The sequence below is a fragment of the Dermacentor variabilis genome, chromosome 3, assembly GCF_050947875.1.
Source record: "Dermacentor variabilis isolate Ectoservices chromosome 3, ASM5094787v1, whole genome shotgun sequence".
Taxonomy (NCBI): Eukaryota; Metazoa; Arthropoda; class Arachnida; order Ixodida; family Ixodidae; genus Dermacentor; species Dermacentor variabilis.
Genome location: NC_134570.1, coordinates 122353060 through 122371761, shown reverse-complemented (window position 1 = coordinate 122371761; position 18702 = coordinate 122353060). Strand labels below are relative to the sequence as shown.

The 18702-nt window shown below is 45.5% G+C and overlaps 5 protein-coding genes across 7 annotated transcripts in view; 1 reads left to right on the top strand and 4 right to left on the bottom strand.

Annotated features, from left to right (window-relative positions):
- Positions 1-4558: 4558 nt before the first annotated feature.
- Positions 4559-5074, bottom strand: LOC142574720 (uncharacterized). Its single transcript, XM_075683746.1, has one exon. It carries the CDS (start codon positions 5072-5074, stop codon positions 4559-4561), a length of 516 nt encoding a protein of 171 aa, XP_075539861.1.
- Positions 5075-5353: 279 nt separating this feature from the next.
- LOC142574141 (uncharacterized) lies at positions 5354-7208 on the top strand. Its single transcript, XM_075683301.1, has 2 exons — positions 5354-6030; positions 6356-7208. Exons 1-2 carry the CDS (start codon positions 5798-5800, stop codon positions 6573-6575), a joined length of 453 nt encoding a protein of 150 aa, XP_075539416.1. The 5' UTR covers positions 5354-5797; the 3' UTR covers positions 6576-7208.
- Positions 7209-10081: 2873 nt separating this feature from the next.
- On the bottom strand, positions 10082-12588 carry LOC142574719 (uncharacterized). Its single transcript, XM_075683743.1, has 5 exons — positions 12513-12588; positions 11408-11650; positions 11161-11332; positions 10936-11084; positions 10082-10242 (listed from the first exon to the last, which is right to left on the bottom strand). Exons 1-5 carry the CDS (start codon positions 12568-12570, stop codon positions 10082-10084), a joined length of 783 nt encoding a protein of 260 aa, XP_075539858.1. The 5' UTR covers positions 12571-12588.
- A 21-nt stretch (positions 12589-12609) lies between these two features.
- On the bottom strand, positions 12610-16832 carry LOC142574718 (uncharacterized). Its single transcript, XM_075683742.1, has 4 exons — positions 16781-16832; positions 15187-15391; positions 14359-14722; positions 12610-12697 (listed from the first exon to the last, which is right to left on the bottom strand). The coding sequence occupies exons 1-4, from the start codon at positions 16830-16832 to the stop codon at positions 12629-12631; spliced, it is 690 nt and encodes a 229-aa protein (XP_075539857.1). The 3' UTR covers positions 12610-12628.
- The window catches only part of LOC142576252 (uncharacterized), a 50942-nt gene continuing 48897 nt past the window's right edge, over positions 16658-18702 (bottom strand). The window contains exons 2-3 of one of the 3 annotated variants that reach the window (XM_075686291.1): positions 17790-17845; positions 16658-17057 (exon numbers count right to left, since the gene is read on the bottom strand). In XM_075686291.1, coding sequence (XP_075542406.1) covers positions 16855-17057; positions 17790-17845 — 259 coding nt within the window. In that variant the 3' untranslated portion in view covers positions 16658-16854. Of the gene's footprint in view, positions 17058-17659; positions 17846-18702 lie in introns of those variants that run through there. The other 2 variants (XM_075686292.1, XR_012826812.1) reach the window with 2 other exon arrangements.

Sequence of the window (18702 nt, the reverse complement as noted above, 5' to 3'; positions counted from 1 at the left end):
ACGGAATCTTAAGAGACCTGTCAGAAATGGGCATCCACGGTAATATGTTTAATATAATAAAAAGCTATCTGTCAAATCGTACCTTCCGGGTAAAAGTCGGCAATGCACTCTCACGTCCCTTTACGCAAGAAACGGGTGTACCCCAAGGAGGCGTGCTCAGCTGCACGCTATTTATCGTGAAGATGAACACGCTTCGTGCTTCACTACCACCCGCCATCTTTTACTCTGTCTACGTGGACGACATACAAATAGCTTTCAAATCTTGTAACCTCACAGTCTGCGAGAGACAGGTACAGCATGGCCTGAACAAAGTGTCAATGTGGGCAGACAAGAATAGATTTAAGATCAATCCTAACAAAAGCTCTTGTGTTCTTTTTACAAGAAAGAGAGGACTTATCCCAGATCCTTGCATAGAACTGCGTGGACAACAGATACCTGTAAACAAAGAACACAAATTTCTAGGTGTCATACTTGACTACAGACTCACCTTCGTCCCCCACATTAAACATCTCAAAGAAAAGTGTCTAAAAACAATGAACATAATCAAACTTCTATCCCAGACTACGTGGGGTAGTGGCAGGAAGTGCTTAATGAATCTCTATAAAAGCCTCATTCGATCACGACTAGACTATGGCGCCGTGATTTACCACTCTGCCGCCCCGAGCGCACTAAGGATGCTAGACCCAGTCCACCATCTAGGAATCCGACTGGCCACTGGCGCTTTCAGAACGAGTCCCATACAAAGTTTATATGTAGAATCAAATGAGTGGTCACTTCATCTGCAGAGAACATACATCAGCCATACATATTTTCTGAAAGTCCACTCAAACCCCCAACATCCCTGTTTTAGTACCATTAATGACATGACATGTGCTACACTCTTTCGCAATCGTCCGTCCGTAAGACAGCCTTTCTCGCTGCGTGTGAGGGAGCTTAGCGAAGAAATGCACATTCCACTCCTCGAGCTTCGCCTAATGCATCCAGCCAAGCTGCTACCTCCTTGGGAGTGGCAGCTCATACAATGTGATATATCTTTCGTGGAAGTCACAAAGCATGCTCCAGAGATTGAAATCAAGATGCATTTCCGTGAACTCCAGCACAAGTACTCCTGCACGGAGTTCTACACAGACGCATCAAAGTCACACGACGGGGTATCCTATGCAGCCGTCGGTCCATCCTTCTCGGAATCCGACGTACTGCACCCGGAAACTAGTATCTTTACGGCTGAGGCCTACGCACTGCTCTCGGCCGTAAAGCATATAAACAAATCACAACTCCCGAAATCAGTTATATATACGGACTCCCTCAGTGTTGTGAAGGCCTTGATGTCTTTCTGTAATCACAAAAATCCAGTATTTATTGAACTCTACTCCGCACTGTGCAAAGCATATATATCTAACCAACATGTGATCATATGCTGGGTGCCTGGACATAGGGGCATCGAGGGAAACGTTCTAGCCGACCAGATGGCCACATCAATCTCATTGCATGCAGTTAATCCTACTGCTTCGGTCCCTGTCACAGACTTGAAGCCTTTCTTAAGAAGGAAACTACGAAGCCACTGGCAACGCATGTGGGACGAAGAAATAAATAATAAACTGCATGTAATAAAGCCACAATTAGGTTTCTGGCCTCTTGTAACAAAATGCCGCCGGACAGATGTGCTATTCTGCCGCCTAAGAATAGGACACACTTTTGGCACACATAACTTTTTACTCACGGGAAACGAGCCTCCAACCTGTGGTAGATGCGGGGAGAGGCTGACCGTCCTCCACGTCCTACTGGAGTGTCGGGAAGCCGAACCCGAAAGAAAAAAACATTTTCTCTTAGCATACAGGCACCACATCCCCCTTCATCCTGTTATGTTACTTGGTCCAGAACCACTCTTTGACACCAACGCCGTCTTAGGTTTTTTGAAAGATGTTGTGTTGCATGTTATTAGCCCCGCACGTTCGTAGCGCTTCCTCTCTTCTGAGGATGTCGCTGCGATAATTATTTTGAATAAGCACATGCCTCTAGGCCCTTGTGGTTCAAGGGCTCTGGCGAGGCTGTAGTGCTGTAAGCAATTTAACGTCTCGCATATTTTAAACAATGCATCATTCTTTTACGATGGATTTTAATCTTCACAGTCTTCGTCATTAATCATCGCCATAATTTTATAGCACGTAGATTTTACGCACTTTACAGCGACTATTTTTAGGCCACTTTACAGCCAAGTCACATCTTCCATAATACATCGTTAACACTACCATTTGTCATGGCGCTCTTTGGCCATACCTGGCCCTTGCGCCATAAAACACTACACATCATCATCATCATCGAATGAGCATAACTTTTCAAGAATATTGCTTGTGCATGATGCAGTTGGTTAGTGTCTAAACTCAAGGTAACTGACTAATGTGACTTCAGAGGTCCGTTGCGGAAAATTACACCGCAGCATACTGTGCGAAAATTATAGTCACGTGACGAGGATTTCAAAAAACAATTTGGTTACGTTCGAATGAAATATAATAAGACTCTCTGGTGTTCCTGTTCCACTTATCGATACCTTGGTTAGGCGATTTGATCAGTACATATTTGCATCTGTGCCCGCACATGCATCTTTATAGTTAACCAAACCTTCTCTTTTATAACATTTCAGGTTTTGGCCCAAAAATTGAAGACTGGTGCTGGCGCCATACCGTGGACGCATTTCTGGCGATTTTTGGGGACACTCCCGGCCAACGACCCATCAAGGGCTCAAGAGAGCCAAGTTACTGTTGAAGAGGTACAGCATTTTTTAAAAGCCTCCAGTAAGTGCAGAATAATCTGTGAAGCCATTCACTTGCTCGATGACGTAACTAAATGTGCACAACTCGTTCTATGACATGCTACTTTGTAGGATGAAGTGCAGCATTGTCGTAAATTGTGGCTCATACTGCTGGTTGCAGGTACTACTTTTCCATGCGTGTACAGTCCGCAGGATAGTATGAGCGCATAAAAATAACAGCTGTTTGCTGGCACCCAGTCATTGCAATCACGTAAAAGAGAGACGAGGTGCGTTCCCATTTTGATGGCGTTCTCTGTTCAACTACAGCACTTACAGTAGAGTATGCATTGGTGTGCGCATTATTGCTTCAGAGTGCTGAGACCCACGACGGCATGTCATCTTTCAAAACATTCTGAAGTTATCAAAGATGCAAGTAACATTAAATCATTGTGCAGGTCATCATGGAGATGATAAACGGCAGCGAAAATGCTGTCGTTGACAATGAGAACAGGCTGCAATGGGAGGAGAGTGCGCCCATCAGACCTTTGGACAGCCCAGGGCTGAACTCCCCGTCCACGTGCAGCCCGGCCTCTCCCAGCCCGGCCTCCTCCAGCCCTGCCATCAGCAGTGCCACCCCTGCTAGTGTGGCTACTACAAGCCGGGGTCCAAAGAAGAGGAAGACGGGTGATGACTTCAAGCAGCAGATACTGGCTGAACACGTACTGCTGAGGGAGCAGCTGGTGGCGAGCCGTCAGAGAGAGTACGAGCGAAGAGAGAGACACATGCAAATGCAAGAAAAGTTTAATTCAATGTCAAAATATTTAGAAGTTCCAAATAAAGTTGCTGTATTTAGGAAATGGAAAATGCAGCATCCACCCAATCGCAACAGATTGTTACAAAGGAAACCTGTTTGGTCAAGAGTGTACGGGTTTTCATTGTAGGAATTTGCTGCAATTGTATGGATGCCTCATTTTCCATTTCTCACTTCACCCATCTTGTGGGTTTTGCACAGAATACTTTCTTCAATGTGTGCTAAATCGCTCTGTGAATACTTTCTTCAATGTGTGCTAAATCGAGCACAGTGTCACGAAAATGCTCGCACACATTGTTCAGAGCACAGCAGGCACGAATGACAAGGCGGGCATTGTCGATGTTGCACTCCATCCTTTTCAAGATAAAGCGAAATCTTGCCTTGAGCCTACCAAAGGCATTTTCCACAATCCGTCGAGCTTTGGAAAAGTTGTAATTAAATAACCTTTGTTCTTCACTTAACTGTGCCCTGTGGCTGAATGGCTTGATCAGGTTTACAGTGAGCGGAAATGCTTGGTCGCATAGTATTAAGGGTGGCACAGCTGTACCACTGATTGTTAATAGTAGTCGGCGGAACAGGGGGCCCTTGACTGCGTCTGCTAGTCTTGACCGGTGGTACACATATGCATCGTGGCAGCGGCCAGGAGAACCCACATTGATGTACCAGAACCTATACTTGTGGTCGACCTGTGCGAGGAGGATGATGCTGTACCTGCATAAAAAAAGACCTCATTAATTCGGATTGGTAGTATTTACCCATTCTCCGTACTCTAAAAATATGACGTAGCTTGGAAGCTGTAGGTGATGTAATGAAAGTGCACACCATGTCAGAGGTACGACTTACCATCCTCTATAGTTCCTATAGTCGGTGGCGCTCTCCCTGGGCGGTGAAACGGGGAAATGGCACCCGTCTAGTGATCCCATGGCTTGCGGGAATTCCAACGTGGCCGTGAACTCGCGAATGTGCTCGGCCATGCTTGAAGCTGTGGGCATCTTGATCTACTCCGCCTCCATAGTGTGGATAACAGCCTCGCACAACTCTCTATAGGCCACGTTGACGGTTGAGCGTCCCACAGCAAACAATTCGGCGACACTACGGTCTTCGGCTGAAGAACACAACCGGTACAAGGAAATCGCGACACGTTTATCGAGCGTGATGGCTTCACGCATGTTCGTGTTCTGACGCTCGAGCAGCGGTCTCATGGCGTCCACGATGTAGCGAAATGTCGCCGGCGTTACGCGGAATGCACGTTTGAAAAAATTCTCACCAAGCAATGGCACAGTCTCCTCAAACCACCTCGTCCGGCGAGAGAACGACCATCTATCTCTGTTGACGCTTCGTTCGGTCACCGAGTCTATCGTCATCATCAAATTGTGGACGATCAGCAGCTCTTCCTCGATGGCGTCGGCTTCCGCTTTTGCCGCCTCAATCTCGGCATCAAGCTGCATGATCGCACCCATATAGGTTATGATAGCAGTCTTGTCATCTTGAGCCTCTGTCTCTCTGTCACCCATAGCGGTAGAGCAAGAATGCAGTCGAAGCGCAAGGCGCACAATTTCTTTCTCTATGGGCGCACTTTGAAGAGAAACATGTCAACACACACCAGAACGGCAGCAGCATCGAGTGGAGCGAACGTTGCCGCAGTTTCGTTACTCAACAACTTAAAACCTAAACATATATGTATAGCAATGTATAAACATTTTTTTTAATGTATAAACAAACATAAGAGAAATTATAGTGCTTTTAATGTTTAACTTTTTGTGACATGAAAACGAAAATAAAGGTCCGCAGCACCACAGAATTTCGCGAGAAACGCCTGAACCACTTAAAGGGACACTAAAGGTTACTATTAATTCAACGTGGACTGTTGAAATACCACCCCAGAAACCTCGAAACGCTTGTTTCGTGCCAAGGAGAGACTTATTTTAAGAGAAAATGCGTTTTGAAGCGTCCGCGTGCCTCTAGCGCAGTTTAAATCGCCCGCCCTCCGATCGAGGAGCACTGACATCACGGTCTCATAGTGACGTTGCGCCGTCGGTGAGTGGAACGGCGTCCACAGACGGCGCTACGGCTTTTCTGCGCAAAACGCGAACGCGCGGCCAGAAACGGAGCCAAGACAGAGCCAACAGCAGAGCGAAAGCGGCAGCATGGCGGCAGTATGATGGCTAGCGGAACGAGAAACGCGCGACCATAAGCTGGTACCTCATTCTGTGACGCAAACTTCGACGCTCGTCGCGATGGACCCTGACAACGACACATTGGCTCGCGATTCTGGGCTCAACTTCAGCGATTTGAGCACTGACGAGCGCGACCTGCTGCTGAGGGCTCGCGCTGCCGGCGTCGTTGCGTACTATGACGGCGCCCTCGACACCGGCTCTCCGGAGCGGGAAAGCATCGAGGGGAGCAGCGATGCGACCTCGGGCGAAGAAGACAGTATGGACATGCCGTCGCGACTTTCAAGCACAGACTGGTACGTACAGATGCTTGTTATTACGTGCTGCATCGGTGGCTTAGAAACGTTACCTGCAATTCGCAATGCGCAGTTAAATCTAATCGAAACCTGCTCGTTTTCTCCTTCGCGGCCAGCTATGACGCGGCGTGTCATTTTCGTGTTTTAACAATTGAAAGCATTTCAGGGCCAAGCCCTAAACAAGCACGGTGCCTGTAGCTTCGTGTTGGATGGACCTATGAGTCGAGCTGTCAACAGTGCCGGACGCAACATTGCGAATTGCGTGTGTAATCTGTACCGGCTTCTGGTTCGTGCATTGCTGTTACTTTTACATTACACATTACAGGTGCGAATGTGGACACTGCCAGGTGCTCGCGAACTTCCTCGAGCACGAGTGTCTGTGCTGTCGCGAGATGGGTGCACCCGTAAGTCTCGCCCAACCGCAGGGTTGCATCACGGAACATCCCGACTTCAATGTTCTGTGTCTGAACGTTGCCGTGCTCCGTGTGGCCTACCTGGAACTTCGTTCATGGGGGCACACCATGGACGATGAAATGCACAAGTAAGTTCTTGTTCTTGCACAGCTTTCTTTGGACCAATGAAATAAACGTGCATCGCTAAAACACATAGCTTATTAAACAAGCAAACACGTCAACTTTTTTAAATGCTGTTCGCCTACTCGGGTTGTTTTGGAAGGGACAAACAGAGAACATGAAGTATTTCTTTCAGTATGTTAACAGAATTAGTTTGCAAAGACAGCAAGGTCAAGACTTCCAGTCGACAATTGTTGGCATCAGAAATGAAAATTTTTTGCACATCAAATCTCTAGGTGTGTGTAGGGCAGGAGAGCATACATCAGGCACGTACCCAAGGAGGGGCCCGGGGGGGGGGGGTGCCCCCCTATCTCCTCCCGGCCACGCCTAAAGCACCGCCAAATCAATCTTGAGACTTGCCAGCTATTCCGTGGTCAACACTGGGCTGCTGTTACAGTATTGTTATGGCCAAGGCATAGAAGCGATCCCTGATCAGGTCAAGGGAAAGGTAAAAGTCACTGAACTGAGGGCGTGAAATAGACCGATATTCTCCCGCCTAAAGAATGGCGGAATGTTTTCGCCTTTCTCATTATTTCGATGTTTGTTTCAAAATCTGAAGGTGCTGCCATTAGAAAGGCCCCATTGATATATTTTCAACGATCTACATTTCCTAGTCATCCCTAAAAATTTGAAAATTTGAATCAAACCTTGCAATAACTCTTGAACCCATAAGCAATGTCACCCGTTACCTCGTCTGGTTTTTCCCTTAAATCTAGAGTATCTTTCGTGGAAAAGTGGCAACGGGAAAAAAAGAGTTGCAAAAATGGAAAAAATTAAGCCGTTGTTTATGAAAATATTTATGGATGAAAATCTTTTTATTTAAAAAGGAAGTAGAGAAAACGCCGCCAGAAGTGGAGAATGATTCCGTGCATTTTGAATTGCTCTTCTACAGTTATCAGTCAAGCCGCCCGACGTAGGCACTTATTTGCTGTGCCTATGTGGGCGCTTTTCTAACCTCTCACGGCGTGCCTCATAATCAGAAAGTGGATTTGGCACATGAAAACCCCATAATAATAACCTTCCACGGTGGGCGCAGTACGTCTACAACCATAGCGTCCTGTGCTCCACACGGTTGTATGGGACTAGCGGCCACGCATCATTACACAACTTTCCAAATAACACTACGAGTCGGTTTTGACATAGAGTTTCGAACAATAAGTAACTCTGGTGCTTCAATTGTTGAGCCACCATGGAAATGATGGGAAGTACACGTATTTGTCTGATCTTCGTGCTTGTGGATTTGTTTATCACACCTTGTATGCATTCATTGTCATAAATTTCAAAGCAATGTATACTTTTCCATGAGGAATGAGGAATACATGAGGAATTCATTGTGCACGCCATCCGTAATACATCGTCATCATTACCATTTGTCATGGCGCTCTTTGGCCAAACCTGGCCCTTGCGCCATAAAACACCACACATCATCATCATCATACTTTTCCAAGTGCAGAAGACGCTACAAACGCAAACAATCACTGCTAATTGCAACGGTTCAGCTTGTTGAGGTGGCCAAATCGAAACGCGCCTAGCATCTCAAAGTACTGGCGTGCCCGCAATAAATTCATAAGGGCGTTGTCACGTGTCGATGCGGACCACCGCAGCATAATGATTTCAGTATCGGACGTCTATGCCTAGCGGTCCTGTGTTTGAATCCTGCGGTCGGACAATTTTAATAATGTTTGTTTATTTAATTATTTACTGTGCGGTACATTGTTGAAAATGACGAGTTTGCAAAGCCGTATCAAGCCGAAAGAATGAAGTTTAGGCAAATCCGTGTACTTCCCATAATTGCCATGCTTGCTCAACTGCTCCCATTGCAGCTCCCTTAGACACTACCACCAGAGTTCTATCTAGTAATTATTGTGTGAAACTCCAGGGGCCTTAGTACTTCACTTGGTAGAGCAGGAAACGAGGGACCTAAAAGAACTGCGATTGTTCTGCAAACACATCTTTCACTATAATTCATCCAGAGCTACTTAGAAAAACACTACTAGAAATCTTCATTTTGCTTGTTCTTGGCAGTGCCCTTTCTGTGCCTCTTTCCTGCGTGAGTCAATGTGATGTGGTTCCTTGTTTGCTTGCCAATTCAAGCAGAGGTGTATACCATAGGCGTACTTGTCAGATGCACCTTGTTTCTTTTCCATTTTGTGGGTTTGCGACGCGCCTTTAAGTGAGCGATGGAAAATTTTAAAGTTTGTACTAGTAAAAGTAGACCCGCCCCCGATTTTGCACAGAAACCTTGGGTGTTCCCCCCCTAGCAGAAAAAAAATTCCGGGTATGTGCCTGGCATACATATAGTTTGATCAAGCTGATGCTCATCCAGGAGGCCGCAGGTACCACTGGGCAGACGTCTATAGTTTTTTGTTGTAAAGTTGATCTTCCAAATGAATCCAAATATGTTTCTGATGCTCTTAATGCAATTCATATTGCATACAGTTGTTACACCCAGATTGTTACTCCTGTGGTGCACCTAATTTCAGCATTGGTTAAGAAACAGCTGCACATCAAAGCATTGTCTCATTTATAATGGTCATGCGCACTGTTTTATTAACATTATTTGCCATAGTGGCCTCATCACACACTTTGGAATTGTCAAGGGTTCACTCAGGAATACTTAGTCGGTGTGTCTGTAGGCATCATTTTTCTATTTTTTTTAGCCAGCCTTCTCATTGTGACATTGTGCCACTAAGCCTCTTGATGTACACATACTGCATGACATATCCCAACAGCAAAGCTAATAGGTGTTGAAACAGCTGTTTGGCAAAACACTTTGTTTATTCATGCAGTGATAGAAGCAGTTCAGGATGGTTAGGAATTTAGAAGGAATCCAACAAACAGCAGATAAGTCTATTTATTTACAAGGACTATTGATCTATAATGACTGCTACATATTAAAAATGACAGTTAGAATGCTAGATATACAAAATAAAAATACAAATGGACAGTTGAGTATGCTCATTCATAAAGTAATGCAGCAAAAGAGGTCAAGGTTTATGCGTACAAAATATCTTTCGGTTGACAGTGGCAAAATGGGTGGCAACAAGATGTAGCGGATGGGTAGAAGAATAGATCGAGTTTTTAAAAAATTACTAATACACATGGTTGACATGGATGGATTCACTGACACCAACAGGAACCTCCTAATAGAACTGTGAGCAACACATTCATGTTATAGTAAACATACGAACAATGAAAAACTGATATCACATTGGATTTGTACACTGGCTGTCGACTGCTACCTAATGTTGAAGTAAAGTTATGGCACATTATGTAACGTAATATATGAGCAGGGAACTAGCCACTTAAAAAGACATTATAAACGTATTTACATTGAACATGGAGCAGTTTTATGAGAAAAAAAAATTGTAGGGAGAGAGCACCCCCTTCTAGGCTTGTGAAGTAAAGCCACTATAGTCCAGCTGGCTGACGAATAGATCTACAACTGTGCTTGTTTACTTTCAGTGCCTGGTGGGCACTTATTTAACATGGGATGCAAGGTCTCTCTTGGGCACTCTTTGGTCATCCCGAGATGAGAATGCAGCTGGAACACTTTCCTCTACTTGTGCAAGTGCTTTGGAGAATGTTTCATACTCTGCGCACAGCTCCATCACTTTCTTGTGCAGGTCTTTCACATAGTCTAAAAAAAAGAAAAGTTCAACAGATTATTGCATTTCTTCCCTTTCATACCTGCACACACCTAAAAGGGGGGACGTCCTAAGGCATATACAAACACTCCATATGCTAGAGTTCATCCAGGAATAAGGTTACCATCAATTTCACAAACAGACAACATTGTTTAATCTCATAAAAATTAACATCATTGGAAAAGTGAAACTTTACTCTATTTTTCTACATAATCGCCATCTTTTTTCTACGCATTTTTGCAGACTGCTCCAATTTTTGTACCCCAATGTCATAGACCTCCGCCGCCAGCCCGTTGAGGAAGCGTTTCACCTCTTTGACTTCATCGTTGCTCCGGAAGCATTGGCCATTCAAATGTCCCACGTTATGTATCGCGGAGAGTCTGTCATTGCACCCTTTCAGTGACACATCTCTATGATGTGCAGCTTTTGGCAGTACATGGCAATCTTGAGCAAAATTCCACTGATCTGGCAAAATGTCTTCATTGGACAGACTGCCATGAAGGTTAAGAAAATTTCTGTGAAAAACAGCTGTCGCAGTCACTTCACTCTCCATTGCAAGAGATATCGATGCTTTTGGTAGACAGTACAGGAGGACTAAAACATTCCCTTTTTTACAAACATTGCTGCATAACATATTGCAATAGTAGGCAAAGCATAGCACAGCAAGTATTTTCAAATTGACTTGCCAAATGTGGGAGCTGTCTTGAGTGCACATGCTGTTGAGGTACCTTGCCTGACCTTGGATGACTTTATTCGCCACTGTTCTGCACCATCACAGCTCCTTCCTTGCTCTCGCTGGGAGTTCTCATTGAAATGAAGCGCAGCAATCAGTGTGCTAGAAAATTATTTTGTCTCAGCATTAATAATCCACTGTAGTTTCATTGCTAAAACATTAGCTTATGCAAACTCACCGGGCCTTCATGCCTTCATATGTGAATGCAGTTGACTTTGGGGCAAAACCATTTAGAACACTGTGGAAGGACTCCAGGCTGTATGTCTGGACAGATGGTGACAACTGGCGGATGTCGTTCAGCAACAGTGGTGCTGCCACAATGCGCTCAATTTGCTTGTAGGCTGGAGAGTCTGACAAGAAAGGGAATTATAAATACAGCTCTTTCATGCACTTTATCTTGGTGCTCTTTGGTTATTTATGCCTACCAGCAGTGAGCCATCGCATGCGGCGGGATTGTCCATGAAGACAGCGGGGGTACAGGCCACCATGTCCTTCATGTCTGTTCTTAATGTGGTTCAGCATGCTACTCCATGCTGCCACCAGCATGTCCCCGTTGCCACCGCAAGCGCATGCACACCAGTACAGGTGGTTGGTGATGGCTTGAGTCCATTCTGTAATGGCACTGCATCCAGCCCTTCGGGAAGCTGCAGTCAGCTTTTTCCTGATGCCTGCAACAAGGCAACAGCACAATACACTATTGCTCCATGTCAGGTGGATCTGCATTTTGCATGCCATAAGCCTCGTAAAGATATAGCAGCACTGGTATGCATTGTATGAACCAAGGTTGCAAGCAAACTCATTAAAGGAATCATGTGCCTGAGAATCTAACCAAGGCTGATACAGCTTGAATACTAAAGGGGTATGAACAGAGGAGCCATGAGGGCAGTGAATAGCCTACCGCGATAAAAGCCATACCACTCCTTCAAAATCCCAAATCAACTTCCTGTAGGAGCTGAACGAACAATGTGCACACAACAGGCATGTAGTAGTATTTATTTATGGACTAGTTCAGTTTCAGGAAATTTTAATATAGTGTAAAGAACAACGCAGACAAATGGGCCAAGTGCTGAATAAGAAGTATGACTTTTTACAAAGCACAATTGTTCCTCCTTATCTGAAATCCTTTTCTGGTGAAATTTGACATGCTAAAGAATTTATGCTTCGTACTGAAATTTTTTTCATCACCAGGGTTAGCCATGATCATGATCGCATGACAAGTGTATGACGACACTCATGAGACATGGACGATGAAATTATGAATAGTGATGCCGATGGAATGATGAAGGCAGTACAACGAAAGTATCATGATCACGATGGGGTGACGAAAGCAGTAATGAGCACATTACGACAAACGTGACCATGTTGCAATAACCATCACAGCAGCGGCATAATCGTGATTGTATGAATTTCCTTTTCTTAGCATACGTGTCCACTGAACATTCCATTATACAATGGCATGTACGTTCACTAAGTGCACTAGGTGACGCACAGGCCATCTGTTGCAAGCGAACAACATGAATTTCTTCGTACCCTTTGCAACATGCCACACATCGAAGTGATGATCGATGTCCGGACGTTGCAGCCGCATGTGCTTCTTAATTCCCGAGTGGCGGTCCGTAGTCAATGAGCCCACAGTCACGCCTTGCTCAAAGAAATTTGAGACCTCTTACGAGGCCCTCTTTTTCCATTTGGGCACTTGCCTGCACTTGTTCACTCTGCAAAACAGGAATGCACAGAAAACACCGCTGGTATTGATATCATCATCAGCCTGGCTATGCCCACTGCAGGGCAAAGGCCTCTCCTATGCTTCGCCCACCCCGGTCATGTACTAATTGTGGCCATGTTGTCCCTCCAAACTTCTTAATCCCATCCGCCCACCTAACTTTCTGCTGCCTCCTGCTTTGGAGTCCTTGGAGTCCCCTTTCTTATGGATTAAGATTATGTTGGCGTCCTTCCAAGATTCTGGTACACTTGAGGTCATGAGGCATTGCGTATACAGGGTGGCCAGTTTTTGTAGAACAATCTGCCCACCAACCTTCAATAAATCTACTGTTACCTGATCCTCTCCAGCTGCCTTCCCCTTTGCATAGCTCCCAAGGCTTTCTTTACTTCTTCTGGCGTTACTTGTGGGATTTCAAATTACTCTAGACTATTCTCTCTTCCATTATCATCGTGGGTGCCACTGGTACTGTATAAATCTGTATAGAACTCCTCAGCCACTTGAGCTATCTCATCCATATTAGTAATGATATTGCCGGCTTTGTCTCTTAACGCATACATCTTATTCTTGCCTATTCCTAGTTTCTTCTTCACTGCTTTTAGGCTTCCTCCATTCTTGAGAGCATCTTCAATTCTATCCATATTACACTTCCTTATGTCAGCTGTCTTTCGCTTGTTGATTAACTTGGAAAGTTCTGCTAGTTCTTTTCTAGCTGTAGGGTTAGAGGCTTTCATACATTGGTGTTTCTTATTCAGTGCCTGGTATTTCAGGTATTAATATACAGCCTGAAAAATATAATCGTAACAATACCCAGTTTAGAAATCTCGAAAGAAGGACCACCTCTTTACTGCGATGAGCTACTGAACGGCTCGGATTGCATGTCAACGTTGCATGCCATATTTTAGTTGGCTGGGGTAAATGTTTCACATTGGTGAAAGTAATACGCAACCGTACGTTGGAACACTGGACCCAACCAGATCGACGACACAAGCGATTACACAAATGGGACCAAGAAATGAAATTTCGTATGCCTCACAAGTTCAAAAAAAGCCACACAAGCACGGTGCACCGGATTCGCCATGGTGTCGCATTCACCAACTGTTATAGACATACGATAGGTGCCAGTGATACTAGCCCAAACTGAATACTGCGCGGCGCCAGAAACACTTGAACATACATTTTGCGTGTGTCCCGCGTACACGCAACAGCGACAGCAAATGGTCTCTTCCATTGCAGTGATCCATAAGAGACCGCTATCAGACGAGTTTCTTTTAGGTCCTTGGCCTAATGCAAACAGCGCAGCCCTGGTAACAAGTGCCGCTATAGCTTTTCTCCAAGCCACTGAGCTGGAGGCACGGCTTTAGAGATGCCACAACTCTGAATTTGTCTATACGCATCTCTTCCTTATACCATCATCACTCATCAGCCCTTTTCCTCCCCGTCCCTTCTCCCCAGTGTAGAGTAGCAGGCCAGAGCAAGTTATAGCTCAGGCCGACCTCTCTGCCTTTCTGTAAATAAATTTCTCTCTCTCTCTCTTGGTGAAAGTAAGCACAGAACTAATACTCAGGTTCGAAATAAAGTGCCTTTTGAGCATATTTGAATGGTGCCAGAGGTACTGCAGGTTGGCATTATGAAAAGTGGAAGCTGTGCATTTACCGTGGTGACTGAAGGAAGAAGGTACGCCTTCTGGTAATTGAAGAAAGCCTGGTCGCTCATGACTTGCACACCCATCAGCCGCATCATCCTGAGAGCACTAGTAGGACTTGAGCCGGAAAAAAGCAGAGCCGTTGCCAGGTCGATGTTGCCCCTCGGCTTGGTTCCAACAAGTGGCTGGCTGGACCACGTATGCACATGTGCGTGTGGACATTCAGTTTCTGCTGTAATGCGTGTGCCAGTGTAGAACAGCTTCACTGTGCATGAAGCTGCTAAACAAGTGCGGCACTGACTCAGAAGGGTGACCAGGCAGGTGCTGTGGACAAGGAAGTAGTCCTTCCGGTTTGCATGCGCTTCTTCGTCGCTTCTGGAAAAGGAAGTGCTCACTGTCAGGTTTCACAAATATATGCATTTGACAATACACACTGTTTAAACCATGATTGATAAATTGCCTCACTATATCTGGGAGGTACTGTTCCATAAATTATGCTGCACCAATTACTCCAGGAAACACTTCTTGTGATGACACTCATAATAGAAAGCGCTAGAAATAATTTTGTGAAAGTTTCATCCTGATTGTGAGGGTTTTTTTCCTTATAAATTCTAACGGTAATCTTGAACCTTGCTCTCTAATTTGTGTTGATTAAAGTTGCAAAAAACACTGTCCAAAGTCAAGCTCCAAGACTTATGGCACTTGAGCTCTTTTTTGCAAAGGGGAATGGTTCTAAGAAACGGAATTAGTGTCGGGAGTTGCTACTTCATCTCTTTATCATTGCATGTCACTATTATTGAGCATGGGTTCCTATGTAGTAAAATATGAGTCCTGCTCACTCATCAGCTAATGTTGCATCCAAGGTACAAGTCGAGTTGTCTGGCTCATATGTCGTGTCATGCCTGTCAGCTTTGCAAGCTACCGGTGATGCATCAGGTGAGGTGAGAAAGCTGGCCTCCTGTCTAGATGTTTGTCGCCGTCGTTTGGCTCCATCAGCTCTTCGAGCACTATAACGCCTCTTCACAGGTGTCCCCGCAGGGGCGTCTGCGTCAGCAGGCGTTTGGTGTGTTGCGACACCACGGACCCGAGCACACGAGGGTTGGACCCTCCCGCGTGTAGTCGTGCGCGGCTTAGCCGTGTCCGGGGAAAAGGGGATCCTGGGAGTTGAGTCAATGCCGGGTGCTTGGACCTTTACGGCCCCCTAGCGGCGGCAACACACTCCTTTGGCCTCTGCTTCACGTAGACGGCACCTCCGGCCTGACCCGACCGGGGGAAATCGGCAGTCGCCTTTTCCTGTCCTCCCCTATATCTTTCACTTTCCTATCTCCTTTCTCACAACTCTCCTATCTCCTCATCTCTTCTTGCGTTTTCCCTTTTTTCCTTGGTGGCTAGGGTTAACCTTGTGTGGCGAGCTGTCCTGAGTTCAGCCATATTTGGTTATAGTTGCGCTGTACAGCTGGCGTGGGGTGGACTTGCTTACAGGTTCCTCTCCCGTCCCCTTGTAGGGCTCCATGGTGGGTGGCTGGCACCGCGGCCGAATAATACATTTTTCCCATGGCACCTCCTCTCTCCAAACCAGATCGCCCTCACAAAAGAGGGCGGACCGATGTCACAGCTGATTTTTTTCAAAAAACCAAAGAAATCTTCCCTAAGTATCACGTGATACACAGTGAAAAGCCAGAAAAACCGGCTAGAAAAATATCCCCGTTCACAGTAGCAAGATGTCTGAAAGAAGCCATAGGCACCAACTATAAGGTAACAAAGCTCGCTAGCGGTGACTTACTGCTAGAAATCCAAAGCAAAGCTCAAGTGTGCAAACTTGCTAATATCGTGTCGTTTGAAGACATCCCCGTCTTAATTTCAACCCACAGATCGCTGAACACAGTGCGTGGGGTGATTTCTGAAATTGACTTTTTGGATCTCTCCGAAGAAGAAATGCTAAATGGGCTTTCCGAACAAAATGTCAGCAACGTTCAGAGAATTAAAATAAGAAAAGACAACAAAGAGTTACCTACCAAGCATCTAATTTTGACTTTCACTTGCTGCACACTTCCAGAGACAATTGAAGTTGGGTATACGAAAGTTGCAGTTCGCCCATACATACCGAACCCTCGACGTTGCTTCAACTGTCAGAGATTTGGCCATGGCTCCCAGAGTTGCCGTGGTCGCAAGACCTGCGCGAAATGCGCATCCAAAGACCATGCTTCTGAAATATGCGAAGCAGCACCTCGCTGCGCGAACTGTGAAGGAGAGCATGCTGCATACTCCAGATCTTGTCCCTCATGGAAGAGAGAAAAAGAAATCATTACATTGAAAACAATTGAGAACATTTCATTCAAAGAGGCTAGAAACCGCATCCTAGTTAAAAACACGTTTTCACTGAAACCGAACATGAACTTCGCCGATGTGGTGCGACAGGGCGATCCACCACACCGGCCTCCGGCACCTGCCCAGACCACACATAGTGAGGCTGGGACGGAGCCATCCTCGCCCCCGGTGGGAGCAGCTCACGCTGCTCCACCAGCCGCAAAGCAGGCTATGCCGTCCCTCGAGTTGGCAAGCCTCAAGGCCTCTGCCCACGAGGAGAGGTCTGAAAAAAGTGCCGACGTGCAGTCTGCACGACCCTCCAGCGCCTCTGATGAGGTAATGGAGACGAGCCAGGGTGGTTCCGTGCCGTCAACGTCACAGGGACGGCGGAACTCCTTGGATACTGCGTATAAAGAAAACCCCCGAATCACGGGGCGAAAACCAATTAAACGTATCCCGACCCCACACACATAAATCAATATGGCGTTCCTAATACACTGGAATTGCAGAGGACTCCTAAATAATTTTAGTGATATAAAGGAGATAATAAATTCTTTCTCTCCTGTAGCAATGTGCCTACAGGAAACGAACTTAGGTCCTCAGCATACAAATGTACTAAAAAAATACAAAGTCTTTCGCCGTGACCGAGAGCAAGCAAACAGGCTCTCAGGAGGGGTAGCCATCATTGTACAAAGTGGCATTGCAGCTCGTGAAGTCAAAATAAAAACCAAATTTGAAGCTGTGGCAGCCACTTTGCTCTCATACAAAACGATTACGGTGTGCTCCGTGTATTTAGAACCACACCTAAAAATAACCCTTCATGAGTTAGAGGACCTGTTCCAACAATTGCCAGAACCCTATCTGGTAGTTGGGGATTTTAATGCGCATTCCAGTTTTTGGGGAAGCGAGAAAACAGACGTAAGAGGACAAATTATAGAAGATTTTATTTTAAGCAATAATGTTTGTTTGTTGAATTCTGGCAAATCAACATACTGCTCCCCAAGCTCAGGAAACATGAGCTGTACCGATTTATCTTTTAGTTCACCTTGTATTTTTAACGATTTTAAATGGGACGTCATAGATAACCTATATGGAAGCGATCATCTACCAGTTAAAATCACTCTTCCATCCTCACCTGCAATCATTCCAAACAAACCACGACGATGGAAGCTCCAAGCAGCTGACTGGACACTGTTTAGAGAAAAAGCCAATCTAGATGAAGTCTTTTCTGAAGACCTTAGTGTCGATGATCTCAATGAACAACTCACAACCTGTATTTTAGCCGCTGCCCGTTTAGCTATCCCCCAGACTTCAGGAGTGGTGAGACAAAATCACAAGGTGTGGTGGACTCGGGAATGCAGAGAAGCAAAGCGAAAACAAAATAAAGCCTGGGGTGTCCTTCGCCGATATCCCACTCAGGAAAACCTCCTAATCTTTAAAAAGGCACGAGCTAAAGCACGATATGTCCGCCGTAATGCCGAAAAGACGTCATGGCAAGCATACGTTTCATCAATAAATAGCACAGTCACATCAAAAAACATGTGGGAGCAGGTACGTAAGCTCCATGGTAGCTACTCCCCATTTACAATTCCTCTCCTGACAACCCCCGGCATCCAAACAAGTATAGAGGAACAGGCCAACATATTAGGAGAACATTTCGCTGCAGTCTCTAGTTCTTCACACTACACTCAGTCATTTTTAAAATATAAGAACGTGGCTGAAAAGCAAAGGCTTCCGATTAGTGGCAGCACGAATGAGCCATATAATAGTTTAATCACTCATCAAGAAATCACTAGAGTACTGTCTGCCGGGAAACAAACTGCACCAGGGCCCGATGAAATTCATTATGAAATGCTGGCACATCTCTCCGAATCCGCTATAAATGCACTTCTGAATTTTTTTAACAAGATACTGTTACAAGGGAAAATACCGGAGGCCTGGAAGAAAGCTATTATTGTACCCTTTTTGAAAACCGGAAAGCCACCGACATCTCCCGGTAGTTATAGGCCAATAGCCCTTACCAGCTGTCTGGCGAAATCTTTCGAAAG